At 29.5% G+C, this 18,584-nt stretch overlaps 1 protein-coding gene across 1 annotated transcript; it reads right to left on the minus strand.

The window, feature by feature from the left end:
* Nucleotides 1-2,566: 2,566 nt before the first annotated feature.
* Nucleotides 2,567-13,972, minus strand: LOC130813763 (linoleate 13S-lipoxygenase 3-1, chloroplastic). Its single transcript, XM_057679627.1, has 8 exons — nt 13,445-13,972; nt 11,356-11,636; nt 6,689-6,926; nt 5,278-5,601; nt 4,532-4,725; nt 4,146-4,447; nt 3,650-3,913; nt 2,567-3,555 (listed from the first exon to the last, which is right to left on the minus strand). Exons 1-8 carry the CDS (start codon nt 13,830-13,832, stop codon nt 2,799-2,801), a joined length of 2,748 nt encoding a protein of 915 aa, XP_057535610.1. The 5' UTR covers nt 13,833-13,972; the 3' UTR covers nt 2,567-2,798.
* Nucleotides 13,973-18,584: the final 4,612 nt, after the last annotated feature.

The following is an 18,584-nucleotide window of genomic DNA, read 5'->3' on the forward strand; positions in this document are numbered from 1 at the left end:
TATATATATATATATATATATATATATATATATATATATATATATATATATATATATATATATATATATATATATATATATATATATATATATATATATATATATATATATATATATATATATACTAAACACATATAAAATTTATGAGCACAATTTTATGTAAATAAATATATGTAAGAATTTATACCTTTAATAATTTCACTATTAATTAAAAACCTTTGCTGTAGAATTTTTAGCCACAAAATTAGCTTCTGCCCCTTGAATTTCTATAATTAACACTAAATACTATTATTAGGAAATTTTTGAGGATTTTTAGGAATTTTTCTAGGATTTTTAGAATTTTTTTTTTCTTTAGGAATTAGCTTATTTTTAAAATAAATTTCTGATTTTTCCGTCTCCCTTTTTCATTTACCCACGGTACACTTGGATTTTAAATAGCCTAAGTTTGTGAAATTGTTTATTATTTTAATTCTTCCTTCATTGCCAAGAAATCAAAGATAAGAACTAAAAAATAATCATGCCATCTAAATAAAGACCAAATTATAATCATGCCATGTAGCCTCCTTGCCGCCATATTCTAGATTTTTATTTTTTTATTTTTTTATTTTTTAATTTAATTTTATTTTTTTTAAAATTATATATATATATATATATATATATATATATATATATATATATATATATATATATATATATATATATATATATATAGATATATAGAAATATATATATATATATATATATATATATATAGATATATATATATATGTATATATATAGATATATATATATATATATATATATATATATATATATATATATATATATATATATATATATATATATATATATATATATATATATATATATATATATATACATATATATATATATATATATATATATATATATACATATATATATATATACATATATACATATATATATATATACATATATATATATATATATACATATATATATATATATATATATATATGTATATATATATACATATATATATATATACATATATATATATATATATATATATATATATATATATACATATATATATATATATATACATATATATATATATATATATATATATATATATATATATATATATATATATATATATATATATATACATATATATATATATATATATATATATATATATATATATATATATATATATATATATATTATAACCTACTTAACTCACTTGATTCATGGTAAATTTTCTAATTAGTTTAAAGCCCAAAATGATTTTATTTATTTTAAATTTCCGAATGTCACATTCTACCCAACTTAAGAAGAACTTCGTCCTCGAAGTTGAACAAAGCATATACACAAATATCCAGCTAACATACATATCGTAAATCTATGTTGATCAAGTTCTCATACTTGTGCCCTATAAGAATTTACATTTAGTGACTAACCATGTTAACCATCCAGAGTTACTAAAATTATTTTGAATCCAAAAATCCTACCCAACTTTTAATAAAGTTCGTCCTCGAACTTAACTCTTTAAGACTAAGGAGATGCAATAGTTATAAAACGATAAAAAAATATAAATACCTAAGTAAACAACCAAGGATAATCGCGTGTCATGGCATCTTCTGCCTCGCACGTGGCTTCTTCGGTAACGTGATTAGACCATAGCACTTTCACAAGTGCTACACTACCTCGACGAGTATCACGCGTCTTCTTATCTAGAATCTGAACGGGAGTCTCTTCATACTGCAAGTTGTCATCCAGGGTTAATTGTTCGGGCTGAAGAACATGTGAATCATCCCTGATGTACAGTCTCAGTTGGGATACGTGAAACACATCATGCACTCGATCAATAGACGCAGGTAACGCAAGTCGATATGCTACCTCGCCTATGCGCTCAAGGATCTCGTAGGGTCCAATGAATCTTGGACTGAGCTTACCCTTCCTCCCAAACCTCATCACACCTTTAATTGGTGAGACTCGAAGGAAGACTTTATCTCCAACTTGAAATTCAAGAGGTCGACGTTGTTGGTCTGCGTAACTCTTTTGCCTATCCTGTGCTGCTCTCATCCTCCTTCGTATCAACTGGACTTGTTCGATCATCTCCTGAATAAAAGGCGGTCCCACAGCTACCGTATCCGAACTATCATCCCAACATACTGGACTACGACATCTACGACCATAAAGTGCCTCAAATGGCGCCATCCCGATACTCGAATTATAGCTGTTATTGTACGAGAGGTGGTGGCCAACACCACCAAGACCTCACAAGAGGTTAAATGCATCAGTATCAACGTCAGTGAAAAAGGTGATAAGGGTGGGCAAACACGGTACCACCACTTCAACCTCCCTCAAGCTTTGAGATCAAAAAGAGCCACCAAATTCGAGCAGAATCCAGAAAATAATCCATTTCATAAGGAAAACTCCAACACCAAATGACGCTGAACCAAAGTCCAACATCACAAAACCAAACCAAACCAAAACCAAACCCAAGTAGAAACTCCAACACCACCACAATCAGGAAAACGCCCAACCAAAAAACGAGCCTCCATCCCATCGGTACTGACAAAAACTATAGAAACACCATATTACATATACAATAGATAGAGATAAAGTTTTGGTGGACTCAGTTTATACAAATCATACAAATCTATAACCTTCTCTAGGTCCATTAACATATTACATCATTGACTTACTTAGTTAGACTTAGAACTACTACATTACAAGATCCCAACCACTTAATTTGGGCTGAAATCTGAATAGTTAATCTAGTAAGAAAACCCCAACTTTAGTCTTTAAATAGTTATGCTATTAGGCACACCTCTACAAGTAACACCAGGCTCAGAACTAGGAGCCATAAGTTCATATGGAATTACACCAGCACCACACCTATTCCTTAGACGAGGATCAGCGTTCCTCCTGTCAATCTCTTTCTCTATCCTTCGTATCTCCGATGAGAACTCGAAGAATTTCTCGACAATCTCGGGGTCTCCAGTCCATGTCGAGGGCTGGACACGTTCCCCCAGGTACTCTTCATCAGGGGAGTGCGTGGAGAGGGTATCAATTACCGCGATAAACTTGCTAGTTTGCAAGACACTAGGAACGGCAGAGAGGTAGAACTTTTGAGGGTCCGACAAGAAACTGGTATACTCAGGATCATTTTCGTCTGGGATCAAACGACGCATCAAAACTGGACGGTTTGGCATGTACCCACCATATGGGTATTGTCCAAAGTTCAAGGCAGCATGTTGGGCTGAGCCCAACCATACTAGTGTAGTAATGATTTTTACTAGGTCATCTGGTGTGTTCAGTTTAGGCCACCAGCTTGCATTACATACATCGGCGTGGCCTACATTGACAGCCTCATTGTACCAAGCTTGAAGCTCTCGATCCTCAGCCACTAGATTTGTGTCTTCGTAGTAACGATCCACATAACCTCGAACCCAATTTTCAATGGCCCCCCAAATTAGTAACCCATCGGCAGCATATGGATAGTCCTCTAGCAAAAGCCTTATTCCATGTGGCTGTGTACTGTCTGGTACCGCTATTCCCCTGAAAAATTTCCATTACAAAATTATTGCTATTCCATTGTGGTTCCCGCTTTCATGATAATGAAAATTTGATGATATTAGTGATTTTTTTGTACCTTCTGATAAGATCGGAAGGTAGGCCTTCCAAATCAAAACGCCAATTCTTGTATGCAGCCGCACTTATTTCCATGCTATAACGTCCAGGAGTGAAACAATCCTCGATAACACCATCTCCGTTAATCAAGCTTTGACGAGCCAAAGCATTAATATGCAATGTGTATCTCATATGAGGCTCCATGAGTTTGTAAATCGGATGCATACAACTTAACTGTCTGTGTGCGGCTATAATGAATGGCTCCAATGCTGCATGTGTCCTCAACCTAAATGTTCATATCAAGTCAACATCATCATCGTCATACCCAATATATCTCACTCATAGAGACTATCTGGGGAAGGAAGGAAGACGGCAACCTATACCTATAAAGGAGGATGCTGCCAAAGAGTCCCCCGACTCAAATTTGATCCTCAGAGTATTCGAGTTTATTAAGAAATCTGATTAGGCACATAATAAGATATATTTGTATCAGTTTTGAATTATAACGATTTTCTTACCAGTGATGAATCAGTTGGTGCGCCCCTGCATCATTAGCGCAGACGTGAGCCTTGGCTAGTTGCCAAATCCAATTATTGGTCGAATCTACTGGAGGATTGACGACCCTTTTGGACTTCCGATTGGGTCCTGATGGAGGCAGACTTAGCTCGATAGCAATTGGCTTAAGCGTGCCAAGTGAGGTCAAGAAGAATACAGTTCGAGTTGCATATGATTTGCGACCATCCATGGCGTTCAAACGCTCCAAGAATGGGAGGTAGATGTCATGGTAATCCACAATGTAAAGCCTGTTTGTATCCAAAGCCTGAAAAAACATGATCAAGCTAGAGTTTAAACACATATATATTCAACTACCCTTCACTACGTATTTCAGAGTTAGCTTGCTTACCTCTTGCACTGACATCCCATCTAGGTACCCAATAATGTGCTCTTCTTTAAGGGCAGATTCAACCGTACCATGAACGTTTGTTTCGAGCTTGCTTACTGGTGGAAAGGATTGCATTCTCTCGATGCTAACAGGGTTCACACCCGCTAGAAATTGTCTCGCAAATTCATCATCTCGCATCCAGGCCATCTTATCCTCTGAACACCAAACGATTATAATGTTAGAATATATTTTATATAGTATTTAGATATCAATTCAACCAAAAACTTAAGCTAAGTTCCAAAATATGTTATATACTCTATCATGTCCCCGCCCATGTAGATGCAAAACATGTCCTCCTTATACACGATCTAAATATTGCAGTTAAAAGCGATGAATCATAAGATTCAAATGTCGTGAGCCTTTTAACATGTCGGCTTCTGATAAACCTACTCAACCAAAAGCTTAAGCCGATGGTTAAACATCAGTAAGTTGGCTTGTTTAGATGGTTTATCCCACATCGATGAATTAAAGATGATGTGCACACTTTATAAGTCATTAGAGCCCTTCTTCGCGCAGCAATATGGTTTTGGGAAGCTATCTCCGAGACTTATAAAGTATGTGCACCTTGTGTTTTCCCAATTATTTTCGACATACACAACAAGTCCAACCTAATTTAACAGGCTTACATTGATGGTTTTACCCAAAAAAAACGTGATATACTCTATCAAATAATAAATATAGCAGGAAATGGCTAGGTGTAAACGTACTAGATATAATGAGAGGAGTATCAAACTTGAGCAAACCCTGACTATTGGCTTGGATTTTTTGGACCACTTCTGGGAGTTTCTTAAGAAATTTATCATGTAATCCAAGATTAAGCAACAATCCTTCACTGAATAGAGTGTCAATGTGCTTAAACCCAGTGAAATCATACTTGGAGGAGATGTTTGTTGTGAAGGATGGTAACAAATTATGAAGAACTGCTCTAAGCCTGCAGAATGAAAACGTTCCTGCCTTAGACTCCTCGAACTGTTCGTCCCTTGGAATGTATATTGGCAATGGCTTCTCTACTCGGCTTTCATACTTGCTATCTATGTAACATTGCACAAAACACATTAGGAGTAATTTATTTAAATTGTGGAGTAACATTCGAACAAACACATGATTTAGAGCAATAATTTAACATATCGAACACTAATCGCTATAATCGCTAGAAGGAAATTTAAGCTCGGGCCAAAGCCATGGCCCGAGTAATTTGACTAAACTAATATTTAGATTGAATTGTGTGATGTATAATATACAAGAATAATAGTCGTCGAATCTGTTCAGCACACATTAGAGATGAATGTTCGGTTTATTTTATACTAGCCTCTTGAATTTGAATTATCTAATTATCTCAAATGTTATTAATTTATTTGCGTTAATGGTTTATCCTACTAATGATAAATAATTACAATGTAAAACGAAGAAAATAACAAACAATTTCTAAAAATACTATTTTTGCCACAAATTAATATTATCATTAGATAAATACTAATGTATCAACTTAACATTAAAATTTGATAAATTTAAGTTTAATTAATTATAATGGCTATCTTACTACAATATAATATGCTTTTAGACTTAAGTATGCTTTTAGTGAGATATATTTAATGACATTTAATTTAAATATCAAAACTTTATATTTCTAATCGTATATATATTGGATTTAGTGACATTTATTAGACCATTTAGCAGCATAATAAAGAATCGTATTAAAGCTTTTCGCGACATATGATTTAGTGATATTTCTCATAAATGCTACTATAAACTATTGTAATAATTACATATGTGACTAAAGGATAAATGAAGTGTTACTAAATCATTTTATAGTGAAACTCAAAATATAAACTAATAATTATTATACTAAAAATATAAATTATTTACTTTTGTTTAATGTCACTTAATCCTATATCGCGAAAAGTTAATTTATTGTAGTGTCTTGCATGCATAATTCTTCAATTCGGAATTTAATTTCAAGTCGTTTATTTGCACTTTAGGTATGTGAAAAATCAAATCTTGATCACAATAAGGGTAAAAAAAAGTGCGTCTAATTATCACTAAACTAAACCATAATTTTTCGACTAAGACTTTTGAGCAATGCTTAACAAGACTACATAGTAGTATAATGCAGCATACCAGTTTGCATAGGAGGTCTGCCAGTACGACAGCGTCTAGGATATGGGATGTCTTGACCGCCAAGAATAGGGCGGACAAATTGGGATCCTTTATCCGGATTTCCCAAATCATTGTAAATATCATAATCATAAATCCTGTCTGACAATTTTCTCTCTCCTTTCCCATTGCCTCTTAATTCTTTTAGCTCCTTCTCCCTTAATGCTCTCAGTCCTGCTGGTGTTTCATGTGGTAGATAAGGCTGCACCCATCCAATTAATCAAAATTAATATTATATTTTTTTATTATTTTGTTATTTTTAAGCTACCTGAAAAGGCTAAATCAGCTGTATATGAAAATGTTTAGTAATTTAGATATTGACTATTAACTGTTTATTAGAGAAAAGTGAGTTAAAAAGCCAAAAGTCAATTAAAAAAACAACTGGAGTAATTTTTTATTTTGACTTAAAAGCCAGCTTTTCAGCTGGCTTAAAAGCCATTTACCAAAATACTTTTTTGGCTGTTTGACCAATCAACGAACCAAAAGCCAAAAATACTCGAACGAGTGGATAGGTGATAGAAGGCACTAGCCGGCTAAACGTGACCTGCTTGGTCCGAGCAATTGAGGTTCGTGTTCAAGCAGACATGTTAACAGGCCTTTGTTGTGTTTACAATGCATTTTTGCAAGTTGTCTATAGGGAGATCTCTACTTCGTTTAATTGCACATTATAAAGGATTTGAGTCCTTGAACTCTCAAGTTATGGTTGTTTATATATTCATGAGAGACTCTATTGTTGGAGGTAGTGAGCTCTACATGGTAATCTATAACGGTCAGATTTTTTGTCTTATTCTTGTAAAATTTTAATTTTTTTGTACTTTACAACATTTTTCTGCATCTTTTCTTTTCATTGTTAAATTCAAATTATTTTCGTTTCAGTTATACAATTAAATATTTATAAATTTCATAATCAAATGACCTAGACCTAGGTTCTCCCCTGATTATATTAAATGCTAGATCAAAGAATATTGCTGCTTATAATTAGTATGGACTACAATACTCAGATTACCATGTTAATATTAATATTCACGGAAACATAAAATGTTATATACTTTATGATTAAGAATATGAAGTAGAACATTCTAATGAACCTAATTGATCAAACATTTGAAGTTTAGAAAACCACAAAAAGAATCAATCAAATAAATTTTAATCTTATTGGTTTATTTACTTCATTGTGTAGCATAGATAAAGTTAAACGTGGGCCATGGGATTTATATTCTCCCACTATAGTGCATATATTATCTTTTATTATATGATGAAGCTTGACATGAAGGAGAAGTGGAGGTCTATAAAACACATTTGCAAATAGGTGGGCTTACGATGGGTACCAATATAACATGCTTTGTGAAGGAGATTCTTTAACAAAAAGTAGAAGGAAATTCATAAAAGAAACACTTAGTGCTTAAATGATATCTTGGTGCCCACAAATGCACATGAACTAACAAGGATATTTCTTATTTTGAACCAAGAAGAAAAACGTGCCCAAATTGATGCACTACACTATTGCTATCAAACATTCCATAAAAAGATATCATGTTATTGAAGTGAATATTTAAAATATTTTTAGCTTTTGAACACTTAATTTATTGAATATTCCAAATTTTAATGTCACATTAAAACACATATGATATAAGCTTGCTATATGATTGAATTAATCCAAACTTTCAAACTTTTTTGTATGGTTATTTTTTCGAATTTTCATATGTAATTATAAAAGACAAAATATTGAATTTTGCAAAGAAAGAAGCAGCGCAGTCAGCAATCGCTTAAAGGCCTGTGCTCCTCCTTTTGGGAATCCCTACCAACATAAAACAATGTTTATCAAAGAAATTGTTTATGCTTAATTTTATCCTAACCTCTTAATTTAAAATGTCGAATTATTTATGGCTCGCTAGCTAATTTATTCACAACTTTGTTGTTTAACTAAACTTGTTCAGATTTTATTTTCTACAATTTTATGATCATATGACTTTTATTAATCTAGTTATTTTACTTATTTATTATTTATGATTAGACTTATTTCATTTTAGTTATATTATTAAAAGATGCAGCATGCATGTTTTTAATAATTTAATAATGAAATATATATTCGTTGTACATTATAAAACATTTTTAACATTTTGTTCAAGGCTTCGCAAATATTCAAGAGGATTCTAAAAACTCTAAAAATGAAATTAATCAAGTTCAATATTTAAATAAAATGAAGTTAATTTGCTAGTAGCAGAAAATATTGACCTACAAAATGTTGCTTCACCTAACTTTGATTACCATTGGACAAAAAATTATACGGCAACTACATGTACTATCTACGGAATTTAGTGGACTCATAAAAGCTCAACTATTGGAAATTTGAAATCATAATTACCCTGTGAAATTAGGTTTGAAAATAAGATAAAATAAAAGTGGATGATTAAAATACGTTATTATAAAATGAAAAGAGATAATAAGTTTGTGCATGAGATTTAACGAAAAAAGTGAGGCCATTGTCAAAAAGAAAAAATGGTACAAAATGAATGGAACAAACTAAAATAGAAAGAGGTGCAAATTGAGAGGAACAGTAAGAGTAGATTACTAACATATTCAAGTATTTTAACTATCAGTTTAATTTTAATATCAGAGTTTATAACATGTTAAGAGACTAATTTAATTAAAGTTTAAGTTGATGATTGAGATTCGAGTATATATCAAATGTATTACATACTCTATGTTGACATTTCAAAAGTAAACAAAATTCTCAAGCTTGAAAGTAGTGGAAAATAGAGAGGAAATTCAAGGGATAGTTATCAACGCAAGAGTAGCTCTTTTATGCTGTTTGTATGTATGTTTTAAAAGAGGCATTTTTTTGGTTGATAAAGATAAAGTGATAGTGTGTTGTATTGGTTTGGTCGTAATCCGTTGAGACACATAAATTTCTTGTGAAACTACCATATGTTGGTAACTATATTTACTTGTTTTAGCTTTCTTTCTTATTAGACCTATATTTATAAGATACTATCCTCGGATAAGACAGTGTTAAAACAAACTTGCTAATTTATATTTGAAACACATCTTATAATAAGATTGTCATGTACAAAAATTAGTGTTCTTGTAGATTTTTCACAATATACCATCACATCGGTTAAATTATGTCAATTAATTTTACTATCACATTATTATTATTATTATTATTATTATTAATTACGTATAAATAGTGCAAGTTAATTGTTAAATTAGACTGGACTTATTGTAAATGCCAGCATATTAACGGGGGGACACAAGTGCACACACTTCATAAACCAAAGAGATATATACCATCCCAAAACCATATGGCAATGGGAAGAAGGTCTCTAATAGCTTATAAAGCGTGCCCACCATTTTCAATTTATCGATGTGGGATAACTCATCCCAACATTAATATTGTCTATGCAGTTAGTTCAGATACATAAACAGTTCTAACTTCTAAGCATTACTACCCCATTCTTCCTCTATCTCTTTGAGTTTACTACTAAAAAAAATTTTTGCCACACAACATATCACTTTTCATAGTAAACTCAAAAGACAAAGAAATACATATCTAAGTAACTTCAGAATTTAAATATTCTCTCTTTCCCTCTTAGTTTGTCTCATTTAATATTTTTGGTTGTCCTACTTATTTTGCATTTTACATACTACTTTATCACATTCATACATTTTAAATTTTTTTGAATTTCATCAACACAACTCAAAGTCTTTTTACATTAATTTATTCTTAGATATTCACTTTTTCTAAACAATTGTATATTTTCAATGCCAATTAAAAGAGATTGAGTAACAATTTTTTGTACATGTTTTTGTAGAAAGTTTAAAATAGGCAAAGAGAGTACAAGATAGAGGGATAGATTTAGAGAGTACAGGTTACAAAGTGTAGGTTATTAAGTGGAGAGCAAAAGAATTCTTGAATTTTTCTTTTTATGATAATAGTTATACGAACTTTTATGAATTTTAACCCCTCCAATAACTATAGGTTATGTTAGAGAATAATTCAACTAAAGACTTAAGTTGATAGTTGATGTTTATAATATCTTATATATTTTAACACGCCCCCTCACACAAGAACACTTAAGTCTAAGAAGTATGGATGCAGGCACATACCCATCCTCATACCTAACACAAAATATTGCACTTTAAATAAGAGGAATGAGATTCAAACATGTGACTTTTTATTACGTTGGCTTATGATAACACATCAAAAACAATTCAATTAAAAGTTCAAATTGATAATTGAGAGTTAAGACCCTATTATATATTATATACTCTAACAGTCTGATTTTTTGATCCACCCTCACCTTAAGTTTTAAACCAGAGTTTATTATTCTGTCTATTTTTTTGTTCTTCTCATTTATTTTTTATACAGTTTTCAAAGTAATTTTTAACTCTCATATCTCTAAATACGCATCATAAAAAAATTATAAAAAATATGTAATAAGGAAGTATACATTAAGGCGAATCTAACGAGATCTCACATGGATACATTTAATCTTCAATATATCTCTCAAAAACCTTAACTGAATTTTTCAATCCTTAGAATAGAATATTCCAAATGAGAAGAATATTAGAGAACAAAACAAATACATTATAACGGAAAAGTCCAACCATTAAAAAATAATAATTACCTTATTATGGAAAAAGATCCTTTTGGCTTGGAGATCTTTGTAAGATTGAACCCAAGAATTACAAGGAAAATGAACAGGGCCACATGCAAAACCTTCAACAGTAATAGTATCAAGAAAAAACTCTTGTTGGTGATTGTTTGTAATCAAAATTGCTCCAGGATCACCAAAATTCGTGTCCACAACAAATTCAGCAACGTAATTTACTCTTTCAGCTTTTAAATTTGACTTCTTTGACCAATCTTTTAATACTACTTCACCACTTTTTCTCGGTCCTCTTGATCCTAATGTATGCCCAAAAAAAGACAAAATATAATATTTTTATTAGTTGATAAAAATAAATACATCTAATTTTGTACGCCTATTAAATTGTCTCGTTGTAAGATAATTTAATATAATTAGCTCATTTTTCTAATTGCTTAATATAAAATTATAAGTGATTTCTTTAACAGACTAAATATACATAAATCAGTCCTATAAAAATAATTTCACCGAGAAAATATGGACAAAAACCAGATTATAAAATATTTACATGCATGGTTTGGATTTAATTGTCTAATACAAGGACATGTAACACGCAAGAATATTCTATTTGCATGCTTATCCGTCTTAAAATATTGTTTTTGCATGATCTGTACCTGGAAAAATATATAATATTTCTTGAGTTTAGTATAGTATTAATTAATCATTTCTAAAAGGTAAGTTCAAATATTCAATTATGTCATGCCGTAAAAATATAAACAATCATATGACAAAGTTAAAGTCATTCTTTTAACCTTAACATAAATAATGTAGTACTTTTATAATACTTCTATATGATAAACAAGAGATTTTAAATAAATTACATATACTCAATTTAATAATATTTTTTCAGAACTACTACACTAATCAAATAATGCAAACATAAATGGTATATTAATTAGTTTGTACAATGATAAAATCTCGTATCGATTAAAACTTAGATTTTCTTCTATGACTATAATTAATCAAATAGAAATCGTGAATTGTAATTTAGTGAAATATTGACTGATATATAAATTTGGTGGATTACTCATTTTAGGCTCCTACTTGCCTACCACCACGTGGTCGGTTTTGTGAAGCAACCTCATTAAATTTGTTTCGTCAATTCTTTTTTTACATGTGCTTGCACACACGAGCCCACTGGAGTTTATTTTTGACATCAGATTAACTTTGATTTCGGGCCCATTAATACTTGGGATAAAAAACTTTGAATTCCTTTTTTTCGAGTCCTATGAAAATTGAGTAGTGTTAAATTCGTATAAATACACCATATAATTGAGACAATATGATTTTTATTATTTTGATAAGTACAAAAGAAAAGATTTGAGGTAAATTTGTTTATATTCAGACCCTGGTCTTATTTTATATGGTCGAGATATACTGAGTACGATGATGATAATAATTTATTTTTATATTTAATTTTATATAGTTTATAAATCATATTTTTATATTTAATAAACATTGCAAAAAATAATTGTAAAAAATTACACATACTTAAATTGTTTCTGGGGACAAAAGATACGGAACTACTTTTCTAAATTAACGTGGTGATGCTACATTAGCAAAAAATTACATTATGTATAGATATAAAGATGTGCAAAACAAATAAATGTGACGATGGTAAAGCAAAGATTTTAGAGATTTTATTTATTTTTGCGATTTCTTTTAAAATGAGGTTCTTTATTGTAATAAAAGATAAAATCGTTTTTATTTTAAGAAAAATAATTCAAGACAAAATGTATTGTAACATTATATTACTTTAAATATAAAAAAAAATTTATGAACAAATCACTTTAAAATGTTGCTCAAATCTGGGCCTAAATAGCACTATTTAATATTTAAGACTCTTTATTTTTTGGGATCCTAGGCGGCCGACAACCTCGGATGAACCGCCTATATCGACAATTGAACATCAAAATGAATTTAAAACTATATGGATATAAGATTCGATTTTAAGCTGGAAATCAACCCAATAATCAAAATAAGAAACTCGATGATTAATAAATGTTGCAAAATAATAAAAAGTGAAAATGTAGCACAAAAGATAAGTAAAATAAAGAAAGAAGCATACGTGGATCAATTTGAGTGCTAACAAGCTGAAGAACAACATTTCTTCCAATTTTGTCAGCCAAATTATCAAAATGTCTAACAACACTTTCTTTAAAATCTTGCTTATTTTTGTTTCTAACAGTAACCACAGCTCTAACCTTGAGTTTTGAATCACCAGAATTATGATCATGATGATTGATTCTCAGATCAGACGGTGGAGATGTTTTAATCAAGTAATATTCTTCACTCACAGCTGCTAATGGCTTTACCACAGACAATCTTTTCCCTCTAAAAGGCTTAGAATAAACAGGACTCTTCCTTTTATGGAAAGTTTGGATCAAATTTGTGGAAGAAATTAATAAACTTCTTTCAATTAATGGAATACTCATGATTTCTTTTGCTACTGCCATTTTCACTCCTTTTTCTTTTTTTTTTTTTTAAGAAAAATGAATCTCTCGGTTTATTTATTTACTTTGAGATGATCTTAAGCTAAAATTGTTGGAGTGATGAGAAGTTTATATAAAGGGAGTTATATGAGAGAATGGTCGAGTCAACACGTTTGAATTTTTGGGGAAGAGAGTATGAAAATTATAGTTCTGCAAATAAAATAAAATTATTTTTTTTCCACTTTTTTCGTTTCAAATTACTTATAACATTATAAATATAACACTACTTGTTAATCATCCTAAAATAAATTTATGATTAGATTTTTAATTTAAAAGTTAAAATATAATTAAGTAGAATCTTTATAATTTATGTCAATGTAAAGATCATTAATACTCAATTTTAGAATTTTTTATTATATATATTTAAAAATATTAAATTAAAATATTTAAGTGCGTAAAAAGTCAAAAATTTTAAGTATTTGGATGGAGGAAGTATAAAACAAACAAATATTGTGGAATTGACATTTTTGCTTTTGAAATGCAAACATAATTGTTGTGGAATAGTCATTAATTAGTATGTTTTTGAAATGAAGACATTATTGTCAATCAATAACTTTTTTATATAATGTGGATTTGACAATTATGTTACTTCTTTAAGTTTTAAAATAAAAAAAAATGTAATATAATTATGTGGAAAAATATGGGATGGACCACATGGAAAAATATGGGAGAAGTGAAAAATTAAGGGAAAAAAGTAACAATTTAATGGTAATTGTGTAAATAGTTAGATTCTAAGAGAGCATACAATTTTTTTAAAAATTAGCAAACACTACAATAAAATTAACTTTTTGCGATATATGATTTAGCGAGATTAAAACAAATTTCGATTATTTATATTTTTAGTGTAATAATCATTAGTATGTATTTTAAGTTTCACTTTATTTGGCATTAGTATTTATGAGAAATGTCACTATATCCTATGTCGCGAAAAGTTTTAGTATGATTTTTATTATGCTGCTAGAGAGTATAATAAATGTCACTAAACCCGCTAATATACCATTAGAAATTTAATGTAGAGGTACATAAATCAAATTTCACTAAATATATCTCACTAAATGTATTTTATATTGTAGTGAAAAAAGAAAATGAGACATTTGTATTACATATGTCAATAGAGAAAATAAAACTTTTGATTAGAAATTTAGAATAAAAGGGTGCGATTATATTCACGGAAACACTTTTAATTTCTTTTTCCTTTTAAGGCATATTTTCTTAGTTTTGATTTTTATTTATACTCTAAATAGCTCTTCTTGTATGAGACTGTCTCATTATGAGATGAGCTCATATATTAGTCATTTTTTTTATTGATTACTTTAAGATTATAAGTGATCGTTTTAAGGTTATAAGTAATCAATCTAAAACTATAAAAAATAATTATTTTAAAATTATAAGTAATCACTTTAACGTTATAAATGATCACTTTAAGAGAGAATGTGTGTATTGAGTCAGCCCAATAAAAATAATCTCACCGTGAGACCGTCTTATTTAAAAATTAATGTACTCTAAATATTTACTTTTCTCACCCTATCTATGAGAGGCAAAGTTCTAAAAAGTACTCGTCTGTCATCCTAATTATTTGCTACTAAGAACTTTGGCCCAAATATTAAGAATTAATTTAATTGTTTGGAGAATTAATATAAATGGATAAAATAATTCAACAAAAAATGTAACAAACCGGTATTACAATATATGAAGTGAAAACTAGGTATGAAGCACTTCATATACTAAGGGAAAATATATAAGAAAAAGCATTACAAAGTGAAAATAAAACAGGGGAGATTGTTTGAACCAACGCACCCCTTGCTCAGCAATATGTAATTTACATATGAATGTCCATTAGTAAGGATAAATTGGGCTATTATTTAGGAGTCTAAATTTTTTAGGCCTAAATTTTTTTTTGCGTATATATGATTGATACTAACTTAAATTAAATTTAGTTAAAATTTACATATTTTGCTAATTTATGAGTTGTTAGTACTTTTTGTTTTGTAAAAAAATTCAAATATCAACAATAATAAACAAAAGATATATTATTGAATATTATTAGTTACACCTTAAGTTTTTAGGGGGTCTTTTTTATCTTTTGCTTTGAGGCCAAACAATAAACAAAACAACCCTAACATAATTGAATGCAATATTTTCCTTTAAAATATGTATTTATTATCATTTTCGGCATGTTTGGTAAGTGGTATTAAATGATGCACTGGAATAAAAACTAATTTAATTTTGATTGAAAAATCTTTGGCTTACCTTGATGGTTATACTTGTTCAACTTCAATCATCTTATTTTTCTTCGTAAAATTAATTTCAATACATTACAATTGAAAGAGGTAGTATTAGGTAATAATGAAAATTTGTAAACACAAAAACTTTTTTGTGATCAAAGTATCATCACCATGGCAATGACATGAAACTTTTGATAAAATTTTACACTATAAATTATTTTCATTTTCACCATTTAGTACCAGTAACCAAAGAAATGGTTTGAGTAATAGCGTTAAAGAATCTAAGCAAGTAAATGTTGACTATTGGAGTAATTTGTAATGATTACGTGAAGAAATAAGCATGCACCACCGCAGAACTTATTGTGTACCCTTTCTTCCTACTAAATGTAATGGCAACAATCTAACATGCACCTATATATGGAAAACCAAAAGGGGGTCTCATCAAAGGCCCGGCCATTAGCTAGATATTCGCCATTTTAGTACATTCCACAAGATTGCAATGGAAATATGACGATAAGCGGGTCAGATTTCTATCAACAACTTCACTGTTAAGTTCAATTTGATAAAAATGAGATGATGAAAATGATGACTGAGATATCAATATTTATTACTATAATTTTAATAATTTTTTAATAGTTACTTTCCTTCTTTATTGATTGCAAGATAATCTTAAAAGTAAATTAATCAATTATTCACCTAGTCTACCTCCAACCCTAGCCTAAATATTTTATAAATGAAAACAAAGTTTCTTGAAGCTTTCAAAATGCTCTAAGAGAATTTAAGAGATTAGCAATACAATTAATTACATATAGATAGAGAGATTATGATGTATTAGTTTATGGAGTATTAATTAAGGTGAATTTCAGTTATTTATAGTTCATAACACAATTCACCTACATATAATCAAGCGATAAAAATAGGAGAAGGAAATAATAAACTCAACAAACTCGAGCTATGTTCTAGCACTTAAGTAGAGTCTGTTTTCCTATGACTATGTAGAAAAGTCAACTTGGCCTTATATTCTGTCTTCAAGCTTTATTATATTAATTTTTCAACTTTTCTTTTTAATCCACCTTTTAGGACGACCTACTTTTGTTCCAAACATTTTTTAGTGATGTCCAAGTGGCAAATCATAAGCGTTAGGGATTAAAGGCACCTAAATGTTTAACATCCTTTTTATATGAAACCTTTTTAAGAGAAATATAGCTATTAAAAAGATATTCCATAAATGCTAAATTTTTGTCGGCATTTAATATTATTTTTTTACTTTTTGTAATTTAATCGTTCATATCAGCTGTACAGATATAAGTTTTACTAATCGTATTTACTATTGGAGATTTCAAATAAAAAACAAAAGGAATTGTTATTGTAATGAGATTGTTAGCTAACCATCAACTATAATTAGTAGTAAACCAAAATTAACATAACTTTCCTTTCTTTTTGTAATATAACTTTTGGATTAATAAAAAAAAAAGTGTGTTTTTTCTGTTTCTTTATTTGTTCCAGTAGTTCTTTACTTGCACCAGCTATAGTCTGGTTTCTTTTACTGCACAGATTCTTAGTCTATTTTAAATAATCTCAATTTAGTCTGATTTCTTCTTAATAAAATTAAATCTTTAGAGTAAGTGGAGTATTATTGTATCTAAAGAATGTAAAACGATAATATTAGTATAAAATTAGATTTTAAAAAAGGATTATCATTCAATATTTAATTAAAATTAAAATTTATACACAATAATAATAGAAAAACTTAATAAAATATATTTACTAATTTGTCTATAATCAATTAACACAAAATAATCAAATGAAATAATTATGAAAAGAATATTACAAAAATATTCCAAAAGTAATTCTTAATTTTTTTACATTATTTGTGAATGTACACTACAAAACAAGCAATTTTCCGGCTGCCCAAAACAGTCGGAATTTAGTCGATATAGGGCTACACCGACTAAATTCCGACTGACTCCATCCAGTCGGCTCAGAATGGTCGGAAATGCTGATTAGTTAGTATATTAGTCGGAATTTCGACTAAAAAAATGATGGTAGGAAATTAGTCGGAATTACGACAAAAATTGCTGGTAGGCATTTGGTCGGAATTTCCGACTGATCTCCTACTATTTCTCAGTTGGAAATTTCCGACAAGCGGTTAGTCGGAAATTAGTCGGCAATCAGAAAATCAAAAATTCTCTTGATTTTTCAGAAAATTGGGTATTAAAATAATAATTTAATTTTCCGACTAAAGAATAGTAGGAATTTAGTCGGAAAAGTCCAACTGCCAAAATTGACTTGCAGATGCCGACTGAATTGCTACTAGAGTATGGTCGATAATTAGTTGGAAAAGTCAAACATAAAATTTGACTAGAAGTTACCAAGTAAAGACGATATATTTTACGACTAAATTGCTACTACAATTTAGTTGGAAAATAGTCAGAAAATATTATTATTAAAATAATTAATGTGGTCAACATCATTGACCACATTTGACTAG

The sequence above is a fragment of the Amaranthus tricolor genome, chromosome 5 (genome assembly GCF_026212465.1).
Source record: "Amaranthus tricolor cultivar Red isolate AtriRed21 chromosome 5, ASM2621246v1, whole genome shotgun sequence".
Taxonomy (NCBI): Eukaryota; Viridiplantae; Streptophyta; class Magnoliopsida; order Caryophyllales; family Amaranthaceae; genus Amaranthus; species Amaranthus tricolor.

Excerpts from the sequence above, each read along its gene's own strand:
- LOC130813763 (XM_057679627.1), bottom strand. The coding sequence starts at position 13,832 with ATGGCAGTAGCAAAAGAAATCATGAGTATTCCATTAATTGAAAGAAGT. Across the intron at positions 6,927-11,355 it reads GGATCTTTTTCCATAATAAG|CCTTATCTACCACATGAAAC; the intron begins GTAATTATTATT and ends GGATGGGTGCAG. Across the intron at positions 3,914-4,145 it reads CACCAACTGATTCATCACTG|GTTGAGGACACATGCAGCAT; the intron begins GTAAGAAAATCG and ends ATGAACATTTAG.